The sequence below is a fragment of the Parasteatoda tepidariorum genome, chromosome 3 (genome assembly GCF_982258835.1).
Source record: "Parasteatoda tepidariorum strain Cologne lab strain chromosome 3, Ptep-v5.0, whole genome shotgun sequence".
Taxonomy (NCBI): Eukaryota; Metazoa; Arthropoda; class Arachnida; order Araneae; family Theridiidae; genus Parasteatoda; species Parasteatoda tepidariorum.
This window is the reverse complement of record NC_141757.1, coordinates 52,383,243-52,402,342: the sequence shown is the minus strand read 5'-3', so window position 1 is coordinate 52,402,342 and position 19,100 is coordinate 52,383,243. Positions and strand designations below refer to the sequence as shown.

At 26.1% G+C, this 19,100-nt stretch overlaps 2 protein-coding genes across 10 annotated transcripts in view; one reads left to right on the top strand and one right to left on the bottom strand.

Annotated features, from left to right (window-relative positions):
• The window catches only part of LOC107453772 (ubiquitin carboxyl-terminal hydrolase 8), a 32,894-nt gene extending 31,672 nt beyond the window's left edge, over positions 1 to 1,222 (top strand). For all 9 annotated transcript variants that reach the window (XM_016070715.5, XM_016070716.5, XM_071179488.2 and 6 more), the window contains one exon: positions 233 to 1,222. In XM_016070715.5, coding sequence (XP_015926201.1) covers positions 233 to 289 — 57 coding nt within the window. In that variant the 3' untranslated portion in view covers positions 290 to 1,222. The remainder of the gene's footprint in view (positions 1 to 232) is intronic.
• A 309-nt stretch (positions 1,223 to 1,531) lies between these two features.
• On the bottom strand, positions 1,532 to 19,005 carry LOC107453774 (ZZ-type zinc finger-containing protein 3). The gene is made up of 8 exons (XM_016070720.4): positions 18,557 to 19,005; positions 16,634 to 16,907; positions 15,709 to 15,887; positions 13,019 to 13,111; positions 10,338 to 10,499; positions 10,138 to 10,260; positions 3,887 to 3,987; positions 1,532 to 1,756 (listed from the first exon to the last, which is right to left on the bottom strand). The coding sequence occupies exons 1-8, from the start codon at positions 18,821 to 18,823 to the stop codon at positions 1,612 to 1,614; spliced, it is 1,344 nt and encodes a 447-aa protein (XP_015926206.2). The 5' UTR covers positions 18,824 to 19,005; the 3' UTR covers positions 1,532 to 1,611.
• Between the last annotated feature and the right edge of the window lie 95 nt (positions 19,006 to 19,100).

Here is a 19,100-nt window from a genome sequence, read left to right as displayed (position 1 = left end):
TTCCAGTTACGCCTTCTTAGTCATGATTAATTTTCAATTGAAAATTCTAAAAGTACACTTATTAAGGGTGGCCATTATGAAACATATACTTGTAAAGTAAGTGATAAAAAGAAAGTTATAGATTTTATAGTTCCAATTATGATATATAAAAAGAAAAATATTTTTATGCTTGTCAAATTTTGTTTAGCTATTAAAACCCCTTTTTATATGTAATATTTTTTGTCTTTTTCAGACTTCAGCAGCTTACATGTTGTTTTATCAAGCAACTGAAGTACGTTCCAATTTATAGCACTGTATTATTAGGATTCCTAATGATAAAAACTATATCATGGTTTAAAGCAAAAATCCAGTTTTAGATCCTTTTATACAATTTTGTTTTTTACAAAATGGTTAGATTTCATATTTTATGATGTTTACTTCATAGAGAAAAAATGTTGCGTTATTGCACTAGGGTATTCATAACTTTGTAGACCAGTATATACTTTTTATTGAAGTATATCATAATTTAGTTTCACTAAAATATCTTTTATGATTCTGAAACATTAAGCTGCAATTAATGGTTGCAAATTTTAATATTTATTTTAGCATTACATATAGTTAGCTTGCACTCAAAAGCTGTTTGTTGCAAATTGTTACATGTCTGCATACAAATTACTAACCTTCGTACATAGCTACTTTTAATTTTTATGTATTTTATTCCGATTTTTAATATCATTGCAATTGAATTTTATTAATCCAAGTACTAGTAAAAACTAATGCAAAATTTTCAGTTTCAAATGAGGAATATATTAAAATTTTAGCTGCTTATAACTGATTTTTTTATGATAACTATTAGAATAATTAATGCCTTCAAATATTATTGCTCTTGAATATTAAAATATTCTGTATAGCTTGATATTGTAAGAAGTATTATTTATAAATGTTATCCGTCCAGAAATTTGATTTATCATTTGTTTTGTTTATATTAAATACTTTTAACAGAAAATTTGCTGGAAAATAATTTTCATTATTTAATTACATAGGGGAAAAATACTATGTGTGTAAACATGTATATTATTTGTATAGAGATAAATTTATAAATATTTTGTAGATAACTAAAGTAATTTTTATTTATATAAAAAAATAAATGTGTGTAAAATTTCTTTTATATTTGGAGATCCTTTGTACATTCCATGTACATATGTTTCATAAAAATATGTTGAATAAATACTTAAGTCTAAAACTATAGTTATTTATTTCTCAAAAAATGATCACTTGTCTGACTCTTATACTAAGATTCTAAAAAACACTTTATATGTTTAAAAAAAAAAGATCAAATTTAAACAGGGTTTGATTCTAGGGCGGGGGGGGATTAAGGATGGATGTGGAAAAATTTATGAACAATTAGCAAAGAACTGAAAAGTAGGACGTGCAAATTCTGAAAACAAATACTTTGATTTTAGATATCTGCCCATAAATTAAAATATGAATTTGTTTTTTTCTTATTTTGAATTCTAAACTAGAAATGAATACTTAACTAGTCTTCTAAACATTTTTGATTAAACTGTTTTAATAAACACACAAACAGCTATTTTACAACAAAGTTTCTTAAAAAAAAAAAAAATTAGTATTTTATGTAACAGGCATGTAATTTGGATCTAAATAATTATAATCATTGTCCATAAAATTTGAATAACTACTTTCCTGAATCACAGAATCTGCATTTGGCAACTCTTCAAGTCTGTGATCACTGGAATGGTTTCCAACTTCGTGTTTGCTGTAAAAAAAAAAAGTTGGCACTAATTAGATATCAAAGTATTCTGGATCTTAATAAGAAAAGTAACTCCTTAAGTTATCAAATATGTTAAGAATAAAAATTAAGAAAAGAATACAAAATTTTAAAAATAATACTTCCAATGGAAAAACACACAAAGCAGCAGTGAATCCAAAAGGAATTGGAACAATGAAATATGAAAAAAAATGGATAAATATGACAACCGAAGCTGACGTCTTCAGGGGATACTAGTTCCGGAAGTCATAAAAGTAAAACCTTTTCTATCGAGAGAGCACGACAAAAGTCTGAAATTGCTCTTTCTGTACCTCAAAGGTTTTGCCAAAGTCCAGGAAAAGAATATAATACATAACATAAAAACGAGACAAGTACATAAGAATAGTACATACAAAAGCGTGCTTGAAGCATAAGTCCATGCTTTGAGTATTTTATATTATGTATTATATTCTTTTCCTGGACTTTGGCAAAACCTTTGGGGTACAGAGAGAGCAATTTTAGACTTTTGTCATGCTCTCTCGATAGAAAAGGTTTTGCTTTTATGACTTCCGGAGCTGGTACCCCCTGAAGGGTCAGCTTCGGTTGTCATATTTATCCTTTTTTTTTTTTTTCATAGTTTCTCATAAGAATAAAAAGTTCTTGCATAACTTTGAAGTTTACTATGATATAAATAAATATCTGTGAAACAATTTTATTTGAAACTCTAATATAAATAACAGTTTTTAATGAAAGTAATGCACTGGTAAATGTAATGCACAAAATTTTTACAATTTACATTAAAATTAGTGTAAAATGACCTGAAAGCAAAGAAAAATACATATATTAAGGTTCACATTCGTTGTTTCAACTGTAGCAAAAGAGCAATATTAAACTATTTTATGGAATCAATACTTTTTTATGTGTGAAACTTATAATTTTTGAACTTCAGCTTACATATAAATGCATCTCTATTTATATTATATTTATATGCCTTGCTAACAAAAGCAAATATCCACCCGTCAATTAGTATTATAGTTACTTTAATATGAATAAATAAAACATCGAAGTATAATAAATCTCTATTGCTTATTAATAAATTATAATTAATGTATTTATTTCCTGTTAACTCTATAGCAAAGTCCTCATTCAAAAATATGTATTGATAAAAACAATGTACAGTGAGCAAATGATCCAATAATAACTTTGGATCAGGAGGTGACCGCAAATCAATTTGTACAAATAATTACAAAATCATATTTTGTCTGTATAAACATACCTATTTTAGACTTCTTACCCTCAAAATATATGAGGTATCCACTATATGGGAAATATGGTCCTAATATTTTGGTCAGGTGAGTTGTCCATAGTTTGAACCCCTTAATGTTAATTTTACTTTTTGCATATTTCGCTATATCTCAAAAAATACTTAAGATATTTAAAAAAAATTTGCACAGAATTATAAAATTCATTTATCCAAAGATTCAAACAATTCAAAAAAAATAATTTATAATCATAATTTACTATTTTCTATTGTTTTAATTATAATTGAATTGTATGGTATGCAATATTTTATTTCATTTTAAAGAATGTAATTTTAAATAGCAAAATTTAAGTGAAATGGGTAAAATAGTTCCTGAGAAATTGAATTTTAAAAATATGACTTTTTTAAAATTTGATTTCTCAGAAACTATTCATCCAATTTCGTTCAAATTGCATTCTTTAAAAAATGTAAAAAACTGCATAACTTACAATAATTTTTTTTTATCTATTATAAAATAAAATAATAAATAATTATTAAAAATTATTTTTTAGATAATCTTTCGATAAACTAATTTTATCATTATGTGCAAAAACTTTTTGCTTACTTAATTTAAATTTCTTGAAATATAGAGAAATAGGCTAAAAAATAAAATTCACATTAAGGGTTCCAAACTTTAGACTGTTCTCCTGACCAAGCTATTAGGACCATATTTCTCAGATTGCTGCTACTCCCTATATATTAAGGATAAGGAATTCAAATTCAGCAAAAGTATTTCGTAATTTAAAATATTATTTGCATTAATTAATTCATTATGCTTGATAAATGATTATAAATTATTTAGCATGCATATTTACATTAAATGTTCTATTCTTAAATACCTTTCCATGCAATCATCACAGAAATCCACTGCTTCAGGAGGCTTACAAACAGTACAATGCCAGCGGACTCCAATAATAGGATTTGCCTTACATAGAGCACACTAAATAATGAAAAGTATAAATCTTTATAAGATCATAATATTATTTTTCAATACAATTTTCAAACAAAAATATTAAACCAATTATATCATTAGCAACCATAATAACTAGGCAGGGGAGATTGTGGGCCCAACTCAAAAATCCTGAAAATTTCTTGAGTAAAATCATTCAAAAAATTTATATCTTTATAAATTGAAATCATTGAAATTTTCCAAACATGATATTCTAAATGAAATATATGCAGCATAATTTAAATTAATAATTATGAGTAAGTTTACTTTTATCTCTAATCACATTTATTATTCTACCAGAAAAAATATTTAAAGAGATGCCAAGTATAAATTCTATTTCTAATATTTTTAAATAAAATATACAAGAATTTTTATATATAAATGTGATCGATGATTTCACTTATGGACTTTGGATTTTCGGATTGCAACTAGCGAAAATTCCGGAAATTCGGATTTTTTCCGGAGCACAATCACCCCTGATCTAGGTCAACTATGTACTTTGAATCACTTACGACTTTGTAAAAATTAAGTGACTGAAAATCACAAATAAGGCACTGAAAGAATAGATATTTTGGAGTTAATAATGATTAATTAAAAAACAATAATTTTCTAAAATTTTGAATATTTTTTAATATAGCATAAGTATAATGCTTCCAGTGGCATATGCTATTCGCACCACCCTTGATCAAATGTGTGTAATAGAGGCAATCAGATCTATCATTTAAAAAGCTTAACTGAGTGTAGGTGCTTCTGCCAACTATAGTTAAAAATATGACTTTTTATATGGTATAGTAAGGTTGGGTTCCAATTGCAGATAATTACCAGAGTTGGCCAAAAATATAATCGATTACATTTTTTGATTACAGTAATCAATTACTTGTAATCATGATTACAATTTCCAAAAATTTTGATTACAGTTGTTATCATGATTACAATATTGATTACAGTAATCAATTACTTGTAATCGTGATTACAAAGTTTGATTACAGCTGTAATCATGATTACATAGTTGATTACAGTAATCAATTACTTGTAATCATGATCACAACTTTAAAAAAAATTTTTATTACAGCTGTAATCATGATTACAATTTTGATTACAGTAATCAATTACTTGTAATCATGATTCCAAGTAATTGCGATTACAAGTAATCACAACAAAAACGATTACGAGTAATTATGATTACAAGTAATCAAAATATATGATTACATGTAATCATGATTACATGTAATTATGATTACATGTAATCTAAATACACGATTACAAGACTATTGTATTCTTATAAATGATTATATTTTACAGTAGATAGTAGAAAGTATTTTATAATGATACATTTTGCACGTATTAACATGTACTGAATTTTGTACGTATTTGTTAACGTACAAATGAATGTAACTAAAATTTATGTACATATGATTTTATCTAGTGCATATGTTCAGACATTTTAGTTTCACACACATGTACATACACTTATATTGTAGGTATAAAATATATGTACGTATGTATATAGATAATAATTACGTATGTATGTGCAAACAATGTAGACATGTACATTTATACACAATGAATATATGCATTTTATGCAAATATTTGTGTATGTAAAATGTATGTCTATGTTCATGTATGCATGTATATACAAGTACTTGTGTTTGTACGAACATACATACATTGTCTGTACAATGTATGTCCCATGCATGCATGTGCATTTTATTTATGAACAGTATAATATATGTATGCATGTACAATATAGGTATATCTGTAGGATGTACAATATATGTATGTATACATGTACATGATATGCATGTCCAGTGTATTTATGTGCATATACATAATATGTTCATGCTCAATGTATGTATCCAAATATGCATAATACATCTGTGTACGATTGTTCATACATTGGGCGTATTTATATTTTACATATATTCATACATACATTAGACATGCATAACGTACGTACATACACACATTTGAGATGCATATATTGTACAGATGTATATACATATAGCGTACAGATGTATATTCATATAATGTACATATGATGAAATGAACATATAATGTACATATACAGTACATATGTGCATAAATATATTGGGCATAATTCTTTCGTACAAATTTTACATGTGTACATGCATGCTATCCCTATCTATGCATATGGTGCAATGTATATATGTCCAATGAATGTATCCACACATGTATGTTCCATGTATGCATATCCATATGTACTATATATGCACGTACAATACATGAATGTATGTACATACATTGTACATGCGTACATATATTACACGTATACTTATGTACATTACATTTATGTCTAAATATGTGTACAATGCAATAAATAAAATGTGTGTAAGTTAACTTTTAATGACTCAAGCAAGTTAAATGACAAAATCAAACGATATTTAAATTTAGTTTTCAGCTTTAATTGTTCTATATCATTTTGAAATTCTCTGAATAAAAAATTATTTTCAGGTTCATGAAATGTTTGACAATACAGATTTATTTTTTTTATAACATAATGCATGATTCATAGAAATTTTTTAAATGGTAAGAAAAACGGTAAATTTTATGAGTGGAATAAATATTTAGAAATTCAAAAGAAAATTATCATTTGCTTTCTAAAAAATATGAGGTCGAGTTTCATATGCCTTAGAATAAATTTTAAAACAAATATTAATAACTTTACTCACATAAATTTTTTTTAATGTATGCACAATGTATGTGTATATTGTAATTACATATATTTAAATGTACGCATGTATTTGTACATTACTTGTAATTATGTACATGTATACGTTGTATGTACATGGGTACATTGTGCATATAGCTGCGCATGAGTATTAACAAAGTATGTAGTTTTACAAGTACATACGTAAGTTGTACATAAGTACATACTTTTCGTGCACATATTGATGTACATATAAATATGCATGTATACATGTATGCATTTTATTTACGCAACTATGTGCATATATTGCACCTTTAAATAACATTCTTACATATTGTACGTAAATACGTACAATTTTATATACATACGTACATTGTATATACATGCTATTATCGTAAATTTATACAATATATGTACTTAAGTACATAAAAGCATGCAAACGCATAAACATTATTTTCATATACATTCATACATACATTGTCTATGTATACAAAGATATAAAACATTGCCCTTTTGTACAAACTAACATACATGCATACATGTATCATAAATGCATAATTATATGTACTAAGCATATGCGCATTGCATTAAGTATATTACAATATAATTCTGAATATTGTACGTACAAACAACGTTTGTACATACATTGTATGTATAGGAATCGCAAATTGTACGTTCATGCATGCATTCTATGTACATAAAAATATGTAAACACATGAATACTTACATAAAAAATTTGACAATAGTATACAATCGTAATAACTTGTAATCGTATAGTTTGATTACAAGTAATCACAATTACATGTAATCATGATTACATGTAATCATATATTTTGATTACTTGTAATCATAATTACTCGTAATCGTTTTTGTTGTGATTACTTGGAATCGCAATTACTTGGAATCATGATTACAAGTAATTGATTACTGTAATCAAAATTGTAATCATGATTACAGCTGTAATCAAAACTTTTTGAAAGTTGTAATCACGATTACAAGTAATTGATTACTTGTAATCGTGATTACAAGTAATTGATTACATAGCTGTAATTATCTGTAATCAATTACAGTTGTAATTGATTACTGTAATCAGCAGCCAACTCTGATAATTACTGCTATGTAATCAATTACTTGTAGGTATTACGTGTAATCATGATTTCGGATTACAGAGTCGGGGGGGGGGAAATGGAATCATGAATACCAATTTCAATTACAATTGTAATATTGATTACAATAATCATTGTAATCATAATTACAAGCATTCGTTGTGATCACAATTACAGCTTTTATCAAAATTATGATATCTTGTAATCATGATTAGAAGTAATTGATTATTGAAATCGAAAAATGTAATTGATTACATTTTTGGTCAACTTTCCCGACCAGTGTAGAAGTGGTAGTAGACGGGTATACTGGACAGTAGTATTTAACCTTAAAAACCATCAGTTTAGGGTAAACTACACAAGTGTAAACTGAACAATTTCCTTTTTTTTTCCCTTGTTCTCTCCATTCGTTCAGGCAGCACCTAACTGTGCATGCGCTAATGTAGAAATGGTGCGATTAGCCACTGCAGCTTCCAGTTATGTTATATTGTTTCTAAAGTGCTTAACTTATTATTTGAAAATGAATCTTATGAAATGAATCAAAATGCGAGTGCAAATGAAATTTTTTTCCTAATTGAATCATAATAATGTAGATAAATAAGTAATTATATATTTTTCTAATGAACAAAATTATATATTTCTTGAATCAACAAAAAAAAAATTTAAAATTTTCAATAGAATATTTTTGAAATTCATATAAGGGTCATTCTCACGAAAACTGTCATTTTTCAGTTCATAAAATCCCAAAAAAATAAAGTGAATAAAAAGCTCTGAAACTTTTTATATTAATAGAAATATGTAATTATAAAGAAAGTATATATCCTATAAATTATACTTAATATTTAAATTAATTAATTAATTTCACTATTTAAAAAGTGAGGGAATGACATTTTATTTTAATACATGTTTTTCTCTAAGTTACAGCTACCTCAAGTTTGAAAATGATAACATACTAAGTATATCTAATATTTATTATAATTTAGTTTTATATATTTAAAAGTTTTTACAGGTTTGGGAAATAAAATTGGCTGGCACGATTGAACAAAAAAAAATTTAATAATATAATCATTCCCTCACTTCAGCATCATTCCCTCACTTTATACACTAGTGAGGGAATGACAAATTTAATTAAATTTAAAAATAACAGTTAGGCCTAATTAATTTCTGAAATCAATCACATACAATTATATTCATACAAGAAAGCAACATATAATTATCCACTTTCTCGATGAAGTTGTATTTTATTTTACTCTAAAAAACGACATGAGGGAATGGCAAATGTAAAAAATTTTACCTGGTTTGATTCATTCAAATTTATTCCACAGCAAAGCTTCTTTAAGTTGAAGATGGAAACATACTGCAATTTTGTTCTATGATGCCAGTTGTTAACTGCTAAAGTTTTTATTAAAATATTTTTTTTCTAAGAAGATTGCAAGTGATAAGAATATTGTTGTGAGGGAATGATGCGAAACACTAGGAACAAAGTTTAAAATAGTGCTGTGTTAATATTTTTATCAGAAATTAAATTTAAAATTGATTTTCTGAATTCTATATTTCAATATTCTGAAATAAAAAACACGAATTTGTAATTTTTTTTTTTTAAATTTCAGAAACAATTTTTTCTTTTTCTAAATCAACAGTGGGGACAAGTGAGAGAATGACATATTGGTATATTTTAATTACCTAAAATAAATAAAAAATAAAAATTGATAATTTTATTTTTATTCTTTTGTTAGCCTGTATTCTGAAGGACACTTTCCCTGAAATTTTTTTTTCGTAAGTTGTAAAACAAACATAAAATGTACTGGGGACATGAAAATGACTGTTTTTGTGAGAATGACCCATATACTTGTATATATACCAAACATAATTTTTTATTAAGATTTTAAAATCATGCTAAACTGTTATGCATTTTAATATATAAATAGTTTAAAAACAAAACACTGAAAAAACCTAATGATTCAGCTTTATACATATTTTTAATAACATAAACAAAATTTTCTGAAAATCATTTTATGTTTCAATATCCTAAGGTCAAAAAACAACATTTATTGATCTCCAAACCAAATTTAACTTTTAACAAAAATATATTTAATTCAAATCCCAGTTAATATAATTAAGCATCTGAAAAATCATTAATGAGAATAATTAAAATACTAAAATTGAAAGTTACTGGGGTTTTTACTTACAAAAAAAAATTAATTATGAATTTCTCATAATAGAACTTAAAGTAACAAGCTGAAACCTTTTACTGTTATATGTATATTAAATCATTTAATTTGAAAAAAAAACATAAAAGTTTAATTTAACAACTAAATTCTAAAAAATAATAATTTGTGGAAATTAACAATCATCTTAAAATTGCCTTACTTTGTATCCTATATGTTCAGCTAAGCCACATGTTTTCAATTTGTCCCTCAAGACTTTCTTTAAACATTTTAACTCATTAAATTCAGAGCTATTCCTTAACTCTGGGTTTATTTCTTCATCATCCTAAAACAATATACACTTATAAATTTAAGCAATAAAAAAGAAACAAAAATTATACTGCAAAATTGAGATATAGTTACTTCATTTGCAGACATTTCTATTTTGATATCTTTACTATCGCTTAAGCTAAGAGGAGCATTAAATTTTCGACTATAGTCTTCTTCAACTTCTGGCATATACACAGGAAGAGAATGGGAAACTAAAAATGTACTTGGCTGTTGACGAATAATATTGCGTCTAGCCTATTGAAAAAGATTTTTAATTACAATATGTATAATTTTTACAATATTTATAATTTCATATGTATAATTTTAATTACAATATGTATTTGAAATTGCTTAGTTAAAAATCAATAAATTTAATGAAACATGATCATTTGCTATAAAAAGTAAAATAAAAACAAAGTAAATAAAAATAAGGTAAATTTGCAAAGGAAGAGGAGATAATTGCATAGCCTATCTTGTCTCGCCTATTGAAGAAAATGTTTTAAATACAATATGCATAATTTGAAATTGCTTGAATAAAATTCCATCAAGTTAATGAAACAAGATTATTTGCTAAAATAAGTAAAATAAAAAATAAGGTAAATTTTCTATAAAAAATAAAAGAAAAGGAGTCAACAAGACATAAGACACACAGAGGGGAAAACAAGATAATTACATAAGGGCATATAACTTCAGAGATATTAAAAATAAAGCACACCTCCATATCACATTAGAAATTTTGAAAATATATACTTTTCTAGCAATTAAAATACAAATTTCCTATTTTTTAATTTTTGAGAAATTTAATTTTTTTTAAAAAAAAGGCCTTAATTACACCTTTCACTTTTTTTTATAAATAAGAAAGCTCTCTCCTATTTTTTCATTAATGGAAAAAGTGTATGCAAATATTTCAGCAGCTTTATTTCTCTTTCTTGAAAAATTAACAAAAATTGCAGTTAAAATGTTTATTGATGGTTACAAATATGTGCACCTGTGTATTCATAAAGATGTAAACATTTTTTCTAAAGTTTTTCTTTTGAATTTTAATTTCATTAATTTTTTTTTAATCAAATAATAGTCAACTATTATTTTAGCAAAATCGGTGTGACCAACACACAATAAAATAAGGGCAAATCATAATTATTTAACAAAATTTATATACATGTCCTTCAAAGAATCTCATTAAAATAAAAATCTAAGTTATTAAGTAATGTTTTTTTCAAATTGTTAAAAAAGGGGGTTCTGGCTATAAGTATACACAGGATTCCTAGGCAATCTATCATTGCCTTGGCAGTCACGTAAAAATTATTTTTCCAAGTTGCACTGCAATGTTTAAAACTTACAAAATCGATAAGAATAAGATATAGATTAAATCTACATAAAAAAATGTCAATGTACTGAACGTATTTCAAAAAGTTTAAATTTATGAACCTAACTTTAAATAAAATTTGATAAAGATTTAAAAAAATGCTACAGACTTGTCAACTACATCAAATTAATCAAAATGAGTCCATAAAATTAAAATTTCCAGTATTTCACATAAATAGTAACAATTTGTCATCATATTCTGAGAAGTCCAGAGTAAAATTTCAGATTGGGAGAAGTTTGATCCGAATTTTAAAACTTACAAATACATTTATATGCATGAAACAGAAATAAATATAAGATAAAGAAGTAAAAATACTAAAAAATAATAAAATGATAATTAAAATCATTAATTTTCACAATCTAAAATTGTTCGTTTTTACATATCTAGAATATTTACAATATTAAACAAAACAAAAAAGGACAATTTAGAAAATTCATTATTATTTCTGTTAAAAGTTTGATCTTATGAAACGCTTTTATCTCTATTCTTTAAGAAATTTAGTTTAAATAAAAGAGATGCTTACTTCTTTTTTAAATTAAATAATAACAAAACACAAATATCAAAATTAATAATAATAACAAAATTAACTAGAGTTTTTTATAAAAACTAGAAGGCTCTGCCCATGTTTTCCATGCTCACCAGCCTCCTCATTCTGAATTGTTTTCTTTTTCTTAAAAAACTATATTTTCCCCCAAAACAAAGATTATTTTGTAATCATTATGATTTTATGAAAGAATCTGCAAATATTTAAATCAAAACAAAATGAACAATAACCTGAACTAAAAAAATAATCAACTGAACTTGAAAAAAAATTTCAATTAATTTTACTCCTTAACAAAACTTATAACATAATAAGAGATCAAATAGGAAACAACTGAATTAAGTTTTTATATTTTTATAAATTTCAATATAAATGCTAAAGTTAATGTCTAGTAACATCTTAGCTCTCTATTCTTTCTCTTGACAAGCTCACTATTCTTTCTCTGAAACAAACAAAATAGAATTTTGAAGAGAAAAAAATATTTAAAGCTGCAGCAAAAAAAAAATGGAATTTTGAAAGAAAAAAAATGAAGAAAAAAAATGGTGACAATGCATTATCAGTAATGGAACCACTAAAAAGTTATGACTCAATTATACTTTTATATTTTGAAACTAAATTTTTATTCTGAAGGAATTTTGAAACTAGATCATTCTATAGATTAAAGAAACTAAAATATATATCCCTAGTGTATAGAAATTTTAAAGAAATGTGACAGAGTTTCACAAATATTTACATCACAACAATCAATATACCTTTATAGCTTCAAATACAGACATTAATAATAATAATTTTGATAAAGAAAAACAGTGTAATGAAATTTTGTTTAGTATGAAATAAAATATAAAGAGTTAAACAAAATTATAATACCTTTTTTAAGTAAACTGTACTTGGCATTCGCCCAGGAATGGGTATACCTGCTTTCATTAACTTTATAAAGTACTTCTGAACTCTACTGGCCACCTAGGTAAAAAGAAATGCATATTAAATATTAAAACAATCAAACTACATGAACTAGAGTAACAGTTTCTAAAAGGTGTTCCTCAGAAAACCAAGGTTCCATGGAAAAATAACAGATTTTTTAATATTATTTTCTTTATATCCAATCAACAATGCATAATTCATTTAATATTTTAATTATTTGTATGAACTTGCAAATGCTAAAAAATATGTAAATGTATAATGCCAATGAAAAAAAATTAACAGCAATAGATTGAATAAATTATGAATATATACATTTATAAAAAAAAATTTATAAATATTTCTCATCGAGCTTTTGAATTCAAAATAAAATAAATTCGAGAATAAATAATTACATTTCTCTGCGAACTGTACTCAACCACATGTTAGCTTATTTTAATCATTTTCAACATGTACTTACACCAATAACAAATTCATCATATTGAGTATTTCATTCTTTAAATTACTTTCAAAATAATTAGTAGTCTTTTCTTTTTGATAAGTATATTCATGTAAGCTTGATAATTTAGATTTCTCTTCAACAAAAATACATTTCATTTAGACATTTCTAAACATGTAAGTTAAAACTTTCCTGCTCATGACTCCTCACTCATTTGATATTTCATTTCTTTGTTGCCAACACAAAAAAGAAATTCCATCAGTTATTTAACAATATCTATATGCATTAGTGTCTTATATAATATAGATATGAAAATATAAGAACCTTGAGAAAAATAATTGAAGCAACTTAAACTTCACAGATTATTGTGACATAAGCATTATACGAGCAACCTAATTTAATTAACTTTTTTATTTAAAATGCTAATGTGAGTTACTGTAGATTAGATAATTCTTATTCACCTCTACATTATCTACAGGAAATTTTATGAACTGAAAATGAACTTTGTGGTGTGATCATGGGATCACCACAATATTTACTTTTCCTACTGGGCTGTCTCCAACAGGAGCGCCCTCTTCATTGCCTTTGCAGGATCTCTAGGGCTCGACTCATAGCTCGTCTTTAGAGATTCTTGCAACCGCTAAGGAGGGGACGCTATCTTTTGGAGATAGACCAGTATTCCCCGTGGATCTCGAATAGTTGGTTGCTTTCTTAAGCAGCAGGATAATTTTTGTTTTTTATCCCCCTGTGTGCTCTAGAGTTTAATCGTTGATTTTTTACCATAATAAGTTTTTCCTTATCTCCTAATTATTTGATGCATCAGGTAAATTCAGCAAGAAAACAATTATTATTCAAATGACTTAAATTAAATTACTATCTACTCCCTGGAGCACACAGGGAGGATCCAGCATGCACGTGGTGCAGTTAGGCTCGTGTGAATTGATGAGCCGCTTACTGAAGTGAACATGTTTCTCAAAACCGAAATGAAATAAAAATGTTGAATAAATGCCTTCGTCTACAAAAATCTGTGTTTTTCATTTGAATGGAGATATACAACATCTAGCACAAGCAGATGGCGGATGATCTACACTTCACGGCCCTTCCTTCAACCACACCTCTCGACAAACTTTATACATTGATGAATTTAAATGAATGTACAAAGTAGATAGAAAAAAAATTTTCAGACATAATTTTTAACTGGGGTAACATAAAGCCCCTATTTAAAACATAAATAATTTTACAATTATCATGTCAAACGAAGTGATAAGCTTTGTAATAAAGCTTGATATTGCATAAATTAATTACAAAGCTTTCAAGTTATAACCTTTACTTTGAACTAATTAATAAACAAAATTTTAACAAGAAAATTTCCCCCTTGTAATATCTGCCATACGCAAGAGTAACTTCTAATACAAATAGGTTAACTTAGAGCTGCAAATTTTTAAAAAAAATAAGAATAACATGAAAAAGCACAAATTGTGTAACATAAAACAAACATACCATTATTTTTGTACCATAAAGAAACACTTTCATCAGTGTCAAAACCCATAATGATGGAGAGAAAAACATAAGCGAGAGGATTACAAACAAGTCTCAAAGAAAGATCTTGTTTTCTACCTCATAATGATGAATCATGTTTCCTTGGTGTAACTTGTATGCAATTCTCATACACCAATGCATGTTTTGCTATCATTCTGTATTTTGACAAAATAATAAATAAAATAAAAAAAGCAAATTTGCTTTAAGACATGGTGATAGTATGTACCAAAACAATATGTCCTTTTTATGTTACATAATTATTACATTATTGTTACATTTTTTATGTATGCTAACTACAACTTATTCAAGTGCAAGTTAAAAAAAAAAAAAAAAACATAAATTTTTTTCATTTTTTTCCCTTACATTTTTCTTGGTTTTACACAGGATCGAAAAAAAAATAGAACATGTTAAATAGCTAAATCTTCATAGCATTTAGCATAAAAGCATAGGGTGACAAGTCTTCTGCAGAAGATTTCGTCAGGACAATTTATTCTTTGACCTGGACTGCCTGTCCTGGTCAAAGAATAAATTCAATCACTCTAAAATCCAATTCCACTGAATTCATCAATTGTTGATTTGGCTTTCCTTTTCTTCAATTAGTAAAAGATTTTGGCTTAATTAAAAATAAACTAATGGCACAAATATATTGTTAAAACATTACTTGAATAGGAGTCCGATTTTCCAAACAGTTAGCAATCTTCTCCCATCTTCTAGTTTCAACTTCTTCAGGTGGAAATTGCACAAGAAGTTCTTCCAAGCGCTTTTGTTCTTCACAGGACCAATGCATGTGAGTCTTTTGAGTCTTCTGATCATTTGCACCATTGGACTTCCCTTTCAGAACTAAACAAATAATTGAAAATATTAAAGTGTTTACTTTCTTAAAGCAAAATGTGTAAATAGTTCTAAATATACTTTTAAATAATAAAATTACCATTGGTAGGTAACTGATCTAAATCAATTAGTTCAGCAATTTTCTTTTTAAGGATTACTATAAACAGGGGTGATTGGTAATTGTGATCCCAACTCAAAAATCCAGAAAATTTCATGAGTAAAGTCATTAATGATGCATTTCAAAAAATTATGCCAAGTATAAATTCTAGATATAAATAATATATATAGATATAAATAAAAAATACATGAATTTTTATGCATAAATGTGATCGGATTTCCAGAAACTTCCAGATCACGGTTAGCAAAAAATCTGGATTTTTTCCGGAGCACAATCATCTCTGTATAAAGTAAATAAACTTGAGATATCCAAAAGTAAATTCAATATAATATTGTTTTCCTACATGTTTTAATCCCTCTTAAACAAAAAGTATTTTATCAAAGTTATTATCATTTAGTAAAGTGGTTAATAAACCCTATCAAGTATCTTGCAGGTTTTTGTCAAATTTTGGAGATCATCTAATTGTTATTTTACTGCATTTCTGATTCAAGATTTACAGGCATGTAAGGGTAGAAAATACATGACTAATAGGAATTTTTACATAACATGGGGATGTTGGAAATATAATTTTTAAACCCTGCTGAACAGTTTGGAAAATATTTACAATTTAAGAGCTTAAAGAAAATTATTTACTCACTATTCTTTGTGTAGTCTTGAGCTACTTTAGCTGATAATCGAGTTAACTGACGCCGCCCAAATGCTGATGTATTGTTGTTATTAAGAGAATATTTGGTCCAATCAATTTCAGGTACAGATTGTACTATTTGAGGGCTGGGAATGTTCATATCTTCATTTCTTTGCAAACGCTCTACAAATCCAATGGGATCTGTCAGTGCTTCTTCTTGTAGCTCATGAAGTCTGTCTAAGTCTTTAATAGCCTGACATCTTTGAGCTTCAAGTATGGATATCGTCTACACAAAAGTTAATTTAAAATCCATATATGTATTAGCAATAATTTATCATCACATTCAATATTTATAACAAGAAAAAAAATATTGACATTGATTTTTTAAAAAAAAAAGTTTAAGTGGCATTAAAATAAAATAATTACAGTGGCACAGACAAAAAAATTTTAGAAATGATACTCAAAAGTAAAAGTTAATTTTCATATTCCTTAAACGTTCAAATATTTCATTAGTATAAATAATTTTATGATTTATTCAAATTAAGTATTATTAAAAAATTGTTTTGTTTTTTTTAATTTAATTGTTAATATCAATTCTTTTTGTATAAATTAGCTAAAGGCAAACATGGACAAAAAAAATTGGTGATGCGTTTACAAGAAATTAAATAATCTAGAAGGCAAAGCAGAAATTATTACAAATTGTGATGAATTGCACCTGAACATTTGAATAATTTTTTTTTTCTTCTTAAGGCATTGTCCTTCTAAAATGCCTCTCCATTTATATGAATATAAATTATCAAGGTTGGACTTCTTTCAAAATACAAAACAATCCCCTGTATAAATATAAAATTTAATCGTACAGATATAAAACCTAATATAGTATGTCCTGACTCCGTCAAGTAGAAGTAATAAAGTTTAGTTTATTATTATTATTTACAAAATTTTCATAGCAATTACTACAATAATTATTTAAAACTATGACAAAAATTACTCATTTCATTTTTATCACAGACACATAAGAACATGATTAAAAACATCTCTTCCCCCAGAAAGCCCTATAATAAATCTTCAAAATTTGAAAAAAAGTTGACCATAACTTATCTAAAATAATGAGAAAAAGAGAATTAATGTTTTTAATATTAAACATGAGGATAATGTTAAATGAACGACGATTAATCAATAGGTATACCTAACTAGAATTGAGATAGTTTTAAAAAGGAAAGTGCAATAATAAAATCATATTACTGATTGATTAAACCCTTAAATCTTTTTAAAAAAATGAGCATAACCTAAGAAATATTTTTAAATTTTCAGAAATAATGGTAGGTGAAAATATAAAAATTTAAGTAGATTTATTGACTACCTCATGTACCACTACAACTGCAGGGAAATATGCAATTGTAGTCGTACATGTTTTTAATCATGTTTTAATTTAGACGGCTGCAGGTATTATTTCCAAGAAAAGGAATCATTAACACAGTAGCTAAGTTAATTAAAGATCCGCATGCATATAATAAATTATTTAAATATCAAGTATTACAATAATGCTAGAGATATTAATTATATAAAGTCATATAACACTTAAACTTTGCTATTAAAATTTAAAATAATTTGTGCAGTTTAACTAATACTACTTTTATAATTAAGTTTATTTCTTAATTTAATTAATGTAATAAAAATATTTTCTTAATGTAAAAGGTTATTTTCTTAATGTAACAAAATTATTAGAGTCACATTTATAATGATACGGTTATAATTTGTTTGTTCAGCAATATAATCTTTTGGCAGTTCCTTTAACTTTTGACATTGGTCAAGTTAAACACTTTACGACGGTACATTAAGGACCGTGGTTTAAAACAATCCAAACCCAGAACATTTTGCTCCAAAATCTCAACTCTCGCAATATTTTAAAATTACACTCTCTTTGTAACTTACTTTTAAAAGATTTTTGTAATCATTATTAGCTTTTAAGGCAAGATGATCAGTTTCGAAACAAAATTCATCCAAGTTATTCGAATTTGTATCAGATGTAACTTCCTCATTTTCGCAATTTAAGCTATTAAAATCTGATATGCTAATATTAGAGTTGCTTTCATTATTATTAATTGCAATTTCTGACTGAGATGATTCAGAAGAAAAAAGTTCTTGATCTCCAACACTAGTTATTTCATCTGGTTCTACTTTTACAACAATATCTTCCATTCTAGAAGACCAATATATTATTTAGATAATGTTAAGTTGTTCCTAAAATACAATACACTTCAAATACTTTCAAATACAGTTTAACAAAATGAAATAGACAAGCTACATTTCCAATTTCATAACCAACCAGGGCAACCAGCACAAAAAATTGTCAATATCAAAATAAACAAAAGAAAAGTGTTGCCAATTATGATTTATTAATAATGATTTAATGTAGCCATATCTCAATACTGTGGAGGAAAAACAGTTTTCTGCATTTTAAATCCACTTTAATAAT

Excerpts from the sequence above, each read along its gene's own strand:
- LOC107453774 (XM_016070720.4), bottom strand. The coding sequence starts at position 18,823 with ATGGAAGATATTGTTGTAAAAGTAGAACCAGATGAAATAACTAGTGTT. Across the intron at positions 16,908-18,556 it reads ATTACAAAAATCTTTTAAAA|ACGATATCCATACTTGAAGC; the intron begins GTAAGTTACAAA and ends ACTTTTGTGTAG. Across the intron at positions 3,988-10,137 it reads CTGAACATATAGGATACAAA|TGTGCTCTATGTAAGGCAAA; the intron begins GTAAGGCAATTT and ends TTCATTATTTAG.